The sequence below is a fragment of the Engystomops pustulosus genome, chromosome 4 (genome assembly GCF_040894005.1).
Source record: "Engystomops pustulosus chromosome 4, aEngPut4.maternal, whole genome shotgun sequence".
In the NCBI taxonomy this organism is placed as follows: Eukaryota; Metazoa; Chordata; class Amphibia; order Anura; family Leptodactylidae; genus Engystomops; species Engystomops pustulosus.
In genome coordinates this window covers 21795398-21807755 of record NC_092414.1, presented here as the reverse complement: position 1 = coordinate 21807755, position 12358 = coordinate 21795398, and the positions used below count along the sequence as shown (strand labels likewise).

General features: G+C 41.3%; 1 protein-coding gene across 6 annotated transcripts in view; it reads right to left on the bottom strand.

The window, feature by feature from the left end:
• Nucleotides 1-12358, bottom strand: part of ANKS1B (ankyrin repeat and sterile alpha motif domain containing 1B) — an 84586-nt gene that overhangs the window by 28658 nt on the left and 43570 nt on the right. For 4 of the 6 annotated variants that reach the window (XM_072145465.1, XM_072145460.1, XM_072145462.1 and 1 more), the window contains one exon: nt 9487-9636. In XM_072145465.1, the coding sequence (XP_072001566.1) occupies nt 9487-9636 (150 nt within the window). The remainder of the gene's footprint in view (nt 1-9486; nt 9637-12358) is intronic. The other 2 variants (XM_072145461.1, XM_072145464.1) reach the window with 1 other exon arrangement.

The window sequence follows — 12358 nt, the reverse complement described above, 5'->3', positions numbered from 1 at the left end:
ATACCATGGAGAGAATTCATACACATTAGGGCTACCATGTTGTAAGCTTGACTAGTAACAATGAAAGCACCTAAAAATTGTTCCGAAATATTATATTCAAATACAAATACTCATCTATCTAAAGAGACCTAACTATTATTAAGCCAGCTTCCAGCAAGATGATCCGTAACATTACTGTACATTCAAAGCCAATCCTGTCAATGTGAACAGATCATTTTAAAATTATATGGTACAGCGATGGGGTCTGCATCAATCCCTTATTTTTCTAAACATAATATTTTTTAAGCAAATTATGTTTATGTTGTGACGGATAAATAATATGAATAATATAGAGCAAACATAAGTATAAAAGTGCATAAATTATTTAACACGTCAGTTTCCTTGCCGAAAACCTCTTCTCATATTCTGCACGACAACTTGAAATTTTGAGCTCCCTATACATATATATTGTAAGGAGCAAAGGGTTGTCCATAAAATGTTTTGAAGACATTGGGCCATATATATAAAAGTGCTTGCACCAGTTTTCTCTCTGACTTTGCACATGTATTTATAAAGTGTCTGCGCCAGTTTTGTGTCGTGGCTGCACTGTGTCCGACAAGACAGAAATAAATGTGCACCTAAAGGGTTATGTTAGCGTTTTAATCGGACTGTGTGCTGCATTTATAACTGTCTGCGTCACAATTCTGCAGCATGAACAAAGTGCCACAGAAAAATTGGTGCACACTTCCCGAGCAGTGCAGGGGGCGCCAATAGTTTAATTCACATTACCTGGCTATACCTACCTGCCACAAGTGAGTGGTAAGTCCCGGGGTAGGTTGCAGCTGCAGCCTATGTGTGTCAGTCTTCTCTCCTCCAGCCTCATCCAGCTCCCTACTTCTTGTCATGTGCATTAAGTATGGGAGGGAGGGGGATGGTGTGGAGTAAAGGAGGAATGTATGAGGAGACACAGGCACACACTTGCTGCAGCTATTATTAATGATACAACCCCTTTATTCCATGGTGTTAGTTTCGGTAAAACTACTGTCAAGTAAGTAATTAAAATCAAAGTTTTCCAGGATGGGATAAGGAAAACAATGCCCCTTGAGTTACCCTGTAACATGAGATGAAACCAGATTGAAACAGTTGGAAATCTATTCCTTTTGGAATAAATATACTGGTTAGGCTTCCTGAAAGTCATGCTTGATATTAAGGGGGTTGCGTTACAACATTGCTAAAAGGAAATGTTTTTCTTATCCTATCCTGGAAAACATATTTTCATATTTCCCAGAATCCCCTAATGGAGCTTTAATGGCTATAAGTCTCCATAAGGAGAACCATTACTTTCCAACCCTACTGTCAAGTAGGCAGTCCTAGGTTGAAGAAGAGAGCCCTGGACTGTCCACCTGACAGTAGAGAATCTAATTAGCATAATTAAGCTAGAAACTACAGAAAAAAATTCCAACTGCACCGAAATCAGAAAAGCAGCCCATATTTTAAAAAATTTAAGTCGCTGGAGGGGGCAAAAGGTTGTTTGGAAGAAATGATGATCGAGTGGGGACATGATCATCATGAAAAGGAAAGGAGAGTTAGGAAGTGAACGGGTTAATTTAGCTTTAGCTAAAAACCTGCATTAAATCCCCATATTTTCCCATCAGATACATTCACACTTGTGCAGCGTAACCATTAAAGATAAAATGACAGGAAACCAAAACTGCACAGAGCGGCATCATCTCAGCCGCCGGGGTCAGCCGGAAACATTCAAGTGAAGAGACCTGGACTCCTAATTTCCGCCGTCCTACAATTCCCTAATTATACGGATGGACATTCATGTCTACTGCTCGTTTCTTAAGAAATCGCATCATTGACATTTAAGAATGAGCACCATTCATTGGCTCTGAAAGCCTATTTATTTTTTTTCGGAAATGCATCTGCAGCTGCGGAACGGAGCGATCTGGGAAATAATTAGGTCACCTCTTTAGGAAAACACACAGCGTTGTGTGAAGACTCAGCTTGTGGGACCATCATAACGCTGGCGATACCTACTATAGAAGTCATTCCTCCGCTGGGGGGGGGACTACAAGATTTATCGTGCCCAGTATAATGTAAGGAATGCTGGGAGTTGTAGTGCTATGAATACATATCTAGTCGATAAAGTAAAGCACCTCCTTTGCAAAAGCTTGCACACTGCTGGGTAATGGCGTCCCTGGGATTTCATGACTTTTACAGATTAATGAGCGGGAGCAGGAAATTCCCAGAACCTTCCAGGTTTATTTTCGGACTGTTCTCTTCTGTATAGAGAAAAGTTTTATTTCATGATTTTGTTTACATTGCTAGTACGGCGCCAACATATCGAACTTCCTCAACTCATGAGTATATTTTAGCAAATATGAAGAAAACCCACTAAAATATAGTGAGACCCCCACCAGGGTCCTATTTTCAATAATTGATGGGGCATGCCTATTCCATAGTATTGAAAGTATACTCAACCCTGCCGCTCTATCAATTAGTGAGAACGTGACCCCCGTTCTTCTCGTTCAGTGGGGGTCCCAGCAGTCAGACTCCCACCATCCAGGTTATCTTCTGGAAAGGGGCTTAAAAAACTTCCTGAAATTCCCTTAATACTAATGACTAGTGATGAGCTGACCCGAAATGCAATGTTCGCATCCTTGCTGGGTCTGGGTTCAGAAATTATATTGACCTGCACTATTCATTCATGGAAAGTTGTTTAAGAACTGTCAGTTCACTCTCAGGCCGCATTCACACGACCGTATGGGTGACGTATATATGGCCACAAGCTTGCGGACATACGTTCCCCATAGACGGTAATGGCCACAAGGAATGATACGGTGCCACACCGCTCCGTGCACAAAAAAACATAGGCCGTGTCCTATCTATCTCCGTGTGTACGGCCCGTCCGCCGTGCATTTCTATGGAGAGGACATATGCCCTTTCGGCAACGGCTCGGCGGACGTATGTTCGTGTAAATTCGACCATAGAAGTATGAGACATTGGTGGGCAAACAAAAAGTTAGACCTGGAAAAAATGAAATTTAAAAAAAAGGTAAAATAAGGAAAAAAAATTGGCTGCATGATTCCTTTTTGCTTCTAGGTTGGCAGAATTGCCCCGAGGCTATATCCATGCTGCTTAAAGGAAATTAGAAATACCTGGTATTTTTGGAAATCTATTTTTAAACTTGCCAACGTCACCCTTGCTACAAGCGTCCAGGAACAGGTTTTAGTTGGGATAGAAATCTGAGCAGAGTAACCTAAATACCAAAAAGTGAAAAGCCGAAAAGAGAAAATGAAATTTGTAAACTGTTTTGGGGTCATAAAAAAAGTTCTTTTATAAAGGAAGTTAATGACCTACAAATTAACTTGTAATATTTTACATGTAGTTGCATCTACAGACAACATGTTATAGAGCAGGAGGAACTGAACTCATAAATATATAGTTATGTAGGAAAAGATTCAGAATAAGTTGGATTATTATGATTCTTTGCTTTGGAGTCCCTACTTAGGGATTGATATTAATAGTGAAAAGGCTGTCAATCACTATATAGAACCACCCACCGGACTTGTAAGCCAATCTGGTTGGTTCTTGCCACTCTACAACATGTTGTACTGCCCCTCTCGCCTGTATGTCTCATTGGACCTTCTATGTTGGACTCCTGTTCTGGTAGCAGTTGTTCATCCGAATAGTCGCAATGTAAAATTACTTGAGGGACACTAGTTGATCATCGAGATTATCTGTATAGGGGGTAGGTAGGATGTGACTAGGTGGGGGGCAATCAGGGCATGTCCTCGGGTTCTGGTTGTCACCTACCATTCATGTCGAACGGGTCATGTTTCAGGACAAGAGGAGACCACAAGAGGCCATCAATATATACCACTGACCAGAGATGAACGGACCTGAAGTTCGTGTTCGAGATTCGGGTTGATCATATTGCCGAATCGGTCGAACAGCCAATTCGACAAATTGATGCCCCTAGGATGGCCAATCATACCCATGGCTAGTTGTTAGCACCGTGACCGGGGTTGCTTGGCCAAAACCCAAAACCTGAACGTGAACATCAGGTCCGCTCATCTCTACCACTGACCTCTCACTTAGACAATAATCACATTTTTCAAAAACTTCACGACACAAGTGTCCTCAAGTTTCAAACAATTGAACTTTTCGTCTCCAAAGATCACGCAGGATACGTGTTGCTTTTGCTAATGACACGTCTCAGAGAACAACCTCTCCTCAAAACACTTCATATCACTAAATCAAAGGTTCTTACGAATCTGCTCAAGTGCCCTAGATTTACCCAATGTGCTTCTCCACAGATTGTCTCCAAAACATTGTATTAATGATTCGCCCAAGTGTCACTGAATGTAATACCATTTAGATTACATTATGCGGAATCCGTCACCATCTATCTATCTATCTGAAAAAATGAAGCAAAAAAAAAAGCAGCACTGCAATGAAAAAAAAGAATGGGCTGCCAGCTACTAAACTAAGGCAAAATCGCCTGTAAGTATACTCAAAAAAATTTAGGACCACCCAGTGGACACCTATGCATAGAATCATAATAATCCAACTTATTCTGAATATGAAGCAAGGCTTGACAAAGCCCACCAGCTTTTATAGCACTTTTGACAAAGCCCACCAGCTTTTATAGCACTTTTTGGATTTCTTTTATTTTTTTAAAGTATATATATTTATTAGTCCTTCTATCTATCTAATTATCTATCCATCTATCTATCTCATATCTATCTATCTCATTTCTACCTATATACTGTATCTCGTATCTGTCTATTATCTATCTATCTATCTATCTATCTATCTCATATGTATCTATCTCTTATCTATCATGTGATTTATCTATTTATCACAAACTGCTCACGACAGCCACAGTATCTATGTCATTTCTGCGTGTACCATGTAATACTTCATATTTCCTGTGGGGGCACTGTAGGGAGATTGAACACTTTGGGGCAGATTTACTTAGCCGGTCCTGTCGCGATCCAGCGGCGCGTTCCCCGACGAGGATTCGGGTCTTCCGGCGATTCGCTAAGGTCGTGCGCCCGATGTCCACCAGGTGTCGCTGCTGCGCCGAGGTCCGCCAGAGTTCACCATCCTATTCCTGGTGCATGTACGTGCGTGTCAAGTGACATATTTTTGTTTTAAAATACCACGGTTTTTCTGACAGCCACGCCCCCCGATTTCCGTTGCATGCAACCCGGCGCCGATGGGATACAATCTGATTGTGGTCGCCAAAAACCGGGGCAATTCGGCGCAAACTGGTAATTTTCGGGAAACCCGACGAAAATTAACGATTCGGGCCCTTAGAAAATGAGCCCCTTTCTGCTAGATTCCCTCACAGATCACTCACTTCTTATCACCAGAATATTAGAAGAATTTGTTCAAAATTTATTTTTAGGGCACCCTTGTAACCAAATAATAGATGTTCAATGCCATTGACCCATATAGGTTATAGCTTATCCATGCCCTTTAACCCATGCTACTGATCCCTAAACCCTATACTATATATTGTCCATATCTTCTACAAACAAGCATGAATCAGCCTTCTGGACAGTGAAAAAGTGGATATGTCTGTGAAATTATTTGGAGGGAATTATCTAAGGAAATTTTTGGTACACTATAGCATAGAGTGGACATATCAATGGTGAAACTCTGTCACCCTACTATCAAATATCAGAGGCATGAAGTGGTCTATGTCCACCATTCTATTAGCCCACTGTAGGAGTCCGGCCTTAGGGCATCCCTGGAAATCGAAAGCTTGCCTCAGAGCGGGATTCATAGTATCATAGTAAAAAAGGCTAGAAAAAGACATTAGCCCATCAAGCCCAACATATACATAGCATTAAAGGGGTTGGCCACTTTACCTCATGTTTTATGGACTCTATGGGGGAGTAGGACATTAGGTAATTTATTAATATACATCTATTAATAGTTCTGCTCCACTTCCTTGATATGTAAAGTGAAGCCTCCTGTCTTTTAATTTATCAACCAGAGATTCCTGTCCATAAAATGGCCGCAGATGGAGGGTCATGTGATCTTTATCTGTCCATAAGCAATCACCCTGGCAGGACCTTATGATATTATTTATAAATATAAGATTACGGTCCTGGAAGGTAATTGTTCATGGACAGTTAAAGATCACATAACCCTCCATCTGCCGCCATTTTATGGTCAGGAATCTCTGGCTGATGAGGTAAAAGCCATGATGTAAAATGATGAGGTAAAAGCCATGAGGTAAAATGATGAGGTAAAAGACAGGAGGCTTCACTTTACATATCAAGAAAGCAGAGCAGAACTATTTATAGATGTATATTGGTAAATTACCTCATATCACACACAAAACTTACACAAATATTACAATAATCATGAGGTAAATTGGCCAACCCCCTTAAAACTCGGCCTCTAGACGACACGCACTACAGCAATAAGCGGATAGAAGAAGTAAACATATGTAGGATCACAGTAGTTTCGGAAGCCGCTTCAGCAAGTGCTAGTTGTCTTTTCAAAACCAGAAGCCAAGAACAATTTGGGCTATTCATCTGACAGTCGCGTAGTAAATAAACCTTGCTCCCGCTCCGCATTTAATGACTTGCTTCGGGCCTACATAGTGATGTCAACAAACACTGGGTATTTCCTCTTCTCCCTCTAACACAAGGGCGCTGCCGTATTGTATGAGGGTAATCGCATTTACTGCTCTACACCACAGCGTCTAAACCTGGCGGGACCTGCTGGACCTCACTACTGGTCCTGCTCCATTGCCAGGATTTCTCCAAATTACCCCAAATTAACTAACCATCTGTACTCTATGGAGGGAAATGGGGGAGTCCTAGAAATTAGTCAATTACACCAATTTATAAGAAATGATTTCCCACACGGCAAGTAGCTGTGTGGTAGCCCATCTCAAGATATAGAGCAGTGATGGCGAACCTTTTAGAGCCTGAGTGCCCAAACTTCAACCAAAAGCCACTTATTTATTGCAAAGTGCCAGCACAGCAATTTAAGCAGTAATTTATTTCTCCTTGTTCTTTGACAACTTTCAATCGTTCAGCCTCCTAAACACACCAATGTAGTTCAAAGGAGGAGGGCAAATTCATCTATCATTGTAGGAAGATTCTTTGAGTTCTGTCTAGTGAACTTCATGCTGGGGCAATGGCCCAGGTGCCCACAGAAAGGGCTCCGAGTGCCACCTCTGGCACCAGTGCCATAGGTTCGCCACCACTGATATAGAGGGTCATTTATCTTATTTCCCCCTTCTCTGCACTCTTTTTGCGCCTGTTGTGAGTCTATTTTGTGCACCTTATTTGTCTTTGTCATTTTGGTTCTTTGTGAAATGCAGATTTTTTTTTGCACCTTATTAGGCACAGATTTTAAAAAAGGCGCAATTTGTTCTGCAAATGGCACCATTGCCTTTCCTAAGCACGGTCAGGACTGGTGTGTTACTGCCCTATTATGTGCGCCCATAAAGGCGTATTAGTATAATAGATCAGACGCAAACATCTGTAAAGAGACGCAATGCAATCACAAATAAGGCACAAAAACATGCGGCGAATTGAGGCGTAACATTCCAAAAAAATGCAAACAAACGCAATGGAAGGAAAAGATAAATGACCCCCATAGTGTCCTATCTTCAGGCAGCATGTTATTGAGCAGGAGGGGCTGAGTAGATTGTACATATTGTCCTATCTGCAGGCAGCATGTTATAGAGCAGGAGGAGCTGCACAGATTGTAGATAATATCCTATCTGCAGGCAGCATGTTATTGAGCAGGAGGAGCTGAGCAGATTGTACATATTGTCCTATCTGCAGGCAGCATTTTATAGAGCAGGAGGAGCTGCACAGATTGCACATAGTGTCCTATCTGCAGGCAGCATGTTATAGAGCAGGAAGAGCAGAGCAGATTGTACATAGTGTCCTATCTGCAGGCAGCATGTTATAGAGCAGGGGGAGCTGAGCAGTTTGTACATAGTATCCTATCTGCAGGCAGCATGTTATAGAGCATGAGGAGCTGAGCAGATTGTACATAGTATCCTATCTGCATGTAGCATGTTATAGAGCAGGGGGAGCTGAGCAGATTGTACATAGTGTCCTATCTGCAGGCAGCATGCTATAGAGCATGAGGAGCTCAGCAGTTTGTACATAGTCTCCTATCTGCAGGCAGCATGTTATAGAGCATGAGGAGCTCAGCAGTTTGTACATAGTCTCCTATGTGCAGGCAACATCTACAATAGGAGAGGTTCCCTTTATAGGGAACCTGTCACCAGGGACTGCTTTATAAAATTTTATTTCAAGTTACTTGGCTCCCTGCCAGCAGCATGTGGTGAGTCCTGGGGAGGGATAACTGTAGCCTGTGTGTGCCTCTTTCTTTTACTACTTTTACTACTCCACTCTATTAATGGATGCTCAATGAACATGATAAGAAGTGGAGAGGGGGGAGAGAGCTGGACGAGTGTGGAGGGAGGAGACCCTCGGGGACTCACCATATGCAGCTGGCAGGGAGCAAGGTCATGTGAAATAAAGTTTTATAAAGTAGTGGCAGTATTCAGAAGGATGACAAAGGCATTTTTAAAATCAGCATAGCAGAGGCTATCGGAACCTGCCACCAGCTAAATATCACATTCCTGGTGACAGGTTCACTTTAAAGAAAGATCTGTCATTAGAACCAACCTAACATATGTAGTTTAGAGTTCAGGTTAGTTTTTTTCGCGGATGTAGAAGTAAGTGCACCGTTGGCATGTGCAAAATAACTTTCAAAATTTTACATAAATTACCCACAATTCCACTTCCGGTATAAAAGATCTGACAAGGTTCTCTCCTGTTCAAGCTACAAGTAAACCAATAAGAAACAGACTACCCTACTACATATGCTGAAAATTTAAAGGGGTCCTCTATACCATTTCTAGACAAAATGGAAAATTCTGCAATTTTTTAGAAAGAAATATTATCAGAAGAGAAGGAAAACTTGAGGCATTCAATCAAAACAATGACCGTTCTACTTCGAGGTCCAAAATTTACATTTCCCTTCCCGATCACATAGACTAGAAAACAAAAGAATCACCATGGGAAATGCTAATTTTTTTAAGTCAAAATCCAGTGTAAATTTCTTTCAGGATTTATTGCATGAACCGAAAAGAATCTTTGGGAACCAAAACTTACCTTGTGTACACAGAGCTGCAATAGTCAATCAAGTCGTGTTATTATCAATTCAAAAAGTTGAGGAAAACCCACCCCAATATGCCCAGCCACCCAGCCCAACATGGCTGCTTTCTTCCAAACAAACAGCGCCACATCTGACTATGGTTTTTGCCGGTATTGCAACTCCGCTACACAGAGATGAATGGAGATGAATTGTAATACCGGCACACACCAGGGTCAGGTGTGGCGCTATTTTTGGAAAAAAGCAGCCATGTTTTTCAACCTCCAGACAACCCCTTTAAGGTTCCTTCTAAGGAGGAGAGAGAAGAGCAGAAGAAGTGGAGATACTTACATATGCTTTGTAGTCACACGCTTGGAAGATGAGTTTCTCTGGATGGTGCTGCCAGTACTGATAGGGTATAGAGCCCGTGGCTTCACTGGGGCCCCGCAGGCTGATAGACGGTTGGTCTCCCCAATCTCCTGTCTGAAAATCATATTTACTCTAAAAGTAACAAGTGTCAGTTTAGTTCATTGTACAATCCTAAAAAATTCACACACGGAACACCACAGAGGACGTCGTGCCGACAGGATTGACCACAGCTTCCACAACAAGTCGAGGACCACAGGTTGTCGAAGACACTCACAGAACACTACATGCAGTACGGTAAAAGAGTAGTCAAAACTGCATCCAAAAACTGGACGAAGGACGTAGAAGTTGTGTATGGAATATTGGAAAGATTATCAGAAATACAGGAAAGGATTCTTTACGGTAAAAGCCGTAAAATCTGTTAACTGATCAGTATTAATCAATGGAAAATAACTAATAATTTAAAGGATCTTGTTACATTTTAGATCTTTGTGACATAATGAAAAAATAAAGGATTCTTTAAGGTAAAAGCAGTAACATCTGTAAATTTATCAGTGTCAGTCAATGGAAAAAATATCTAAAAAGCAAAAGTAATGAAAAAATATTGGACTATTTACTGTAAAAGTAGTAACATGTGTAAATTCATCAGAATCAGTCGATTTAATTAATCTTTAGATACTTGTTACATTTGAGAGTAGTGGAAAAACAAAGGGATTTATTACTTATAGTTTTCTATGTGGTCTGTATTACTTATTGTTTGGTCTGGGGTCTGTATTACTTATTGTTGGCCTGGGGTCTGTATTACTTATTGTTGGTCTGGGGTCTGTATTACTTATTGTTTGGTCTGGGGTCTGTATTACTTATTGTTGGCCTGGGGTCTGTATTACCTATTGTTGGTCTGGGGTCTGTATTACTTATTGTTTGGTCTGTATTGTTTATTGTTTGTCTGGGTGTGTATTACCTATTGTTGGTCTGGGGTCTGTATTACTTATTGTTTGGTCTGGGGTCTGTATTACTTATTGTTGGCCTGGGGTCTGTATTACCTATTGCTGGTCTGGGGTCTGTATTACTTATTGTTTGGTCTGGGGTCTGTATTACTTATTGTTTGGTCTGTATTGTTTATTGTTTGTCTGGGTCTGTATTGTTTATTGTTTGATCTGGAGCCTGTATTACTTATTGTTTGCACTGTGGTCTGTAATAATTATTATTTGGTCTGGGGTCTGTATTGCTTATTGTATGATCTGGAGCCTGTATTATTTATTGTTTGGTCTGGGGTCTGTATTATCATTTATTGTTTAGTCTGGGGTTTGTATTATTTATTGTTGGTCTGGGTCTGTATTACTTATTGTATCATCTGGGGCCTGTATTATTTAATGTTTGATCTGGGTTCTGTATTACTTATTGTATGATATGGGTTCTGTATTACTTATTGCATGATCTGCGGACTGTATTATTTATTGTTTGGCCTGGGGTCTGTATTACTTATTGTCTAGTCTAGGGTCTGTATTACGTATTATTTGTTCTGGGGTCTGTATTATTTATTCTTTGGTTTAGGGTCTGTATTATTTATTGTATGATCTGGGTTCCGTATTACTTATTGTATGATCTGGGTTCTGTATTACTTAGTGTATGATCTGGGGACTGTATTATTTATTGTTTGGCCTGGGGTCTGTATTACTTATTGTCTAGTCTGGGGTCTGTATTACCATATATAGTGTTTAGTCTGTCGTCTGCATTATTTGTTTTTTGGTCTCAGGACTGCATTATTATATATTGTCTGGTCTGGGGTTTACATTGGTTACTTTCCAACTGATTTTATTTTTCTTTGTTTTGAGATGACATTTGGTGCTTTATTCTGGTACTTTATTATTTTCGGGCTAGTACTTTGTGCTGAACTGTGGTAGTTGATGGTTTTTTAGCGGTGGTACACTAGGACAGTCCTCTGAAGTTGTATGGTATTAAGTGCACCAGTAGATATTGCCCCACCCCTGGTGCACCCAGATGCTAATTTGAATAAATATTGAGACTGAATTTTCTCTAAGATGACAGATCACTGAGAAACAAGAAAGTTTATGTCTGGAAAGCGGATAAAGTGGGCTATACTATGAGGGTTTTAGCTGTGTGGTGGTTTGGGAGGTGGTAGACTCCCTTTAAAGGGGATGAGATTGAGCTGCGATACTAGGCGTATTACTGGTTGTGTATCATATCTCCCGTCGTGCACGGCATGAATATTACATGCGCCTATAGGCGTGTAAGCACATGGTTATTGCTGGGCTTTCAGAAACGTCTGCAGCCAAGCAGCAAATAGGGCTCTGCCCGGTAAGCAATCTCTACAGGCAGGCGCTTCTGCCATCCCGGGGCATTAGTATTCAACAGGAGCCGATGAGACAGTGAGGAGTACGGAGCGGAGAATAATTACACGCCAGCGCGATCGGGGCAGGAGGAGTTTATCTCATTTACACATAGAAGCAAAACAAAATGACAACCCAAGCCATTAATTATACTGTACATCCGCGGAGGGAGCACCGGGTAATTATAGGAAAAATATCTTAGAAAGCAAAATATATAGCGGGGATCCAGGTATGTGATTGCAAATGTATAACAGCCAGACAGCTATCCCTGGATAATAGGGTCCTGTTCATATGGGAAAGAGGTGCCTTATGGGTCCCTAGGGGCCCGGGTGCGACTCTAATAGTCTATCTTTTTATCTCATTGACTGACCAGGGGAAATTCTTGTAAACCCATCTGATCTTCCTGCAAAACTGTAGACAGTGTAAGGGTACATTCACACAGTGGTATGCCCGCCGTGCGGACATACCGCGGTGTGCTGGAGAGGAGGAGGAGGTGACCCCTCCTC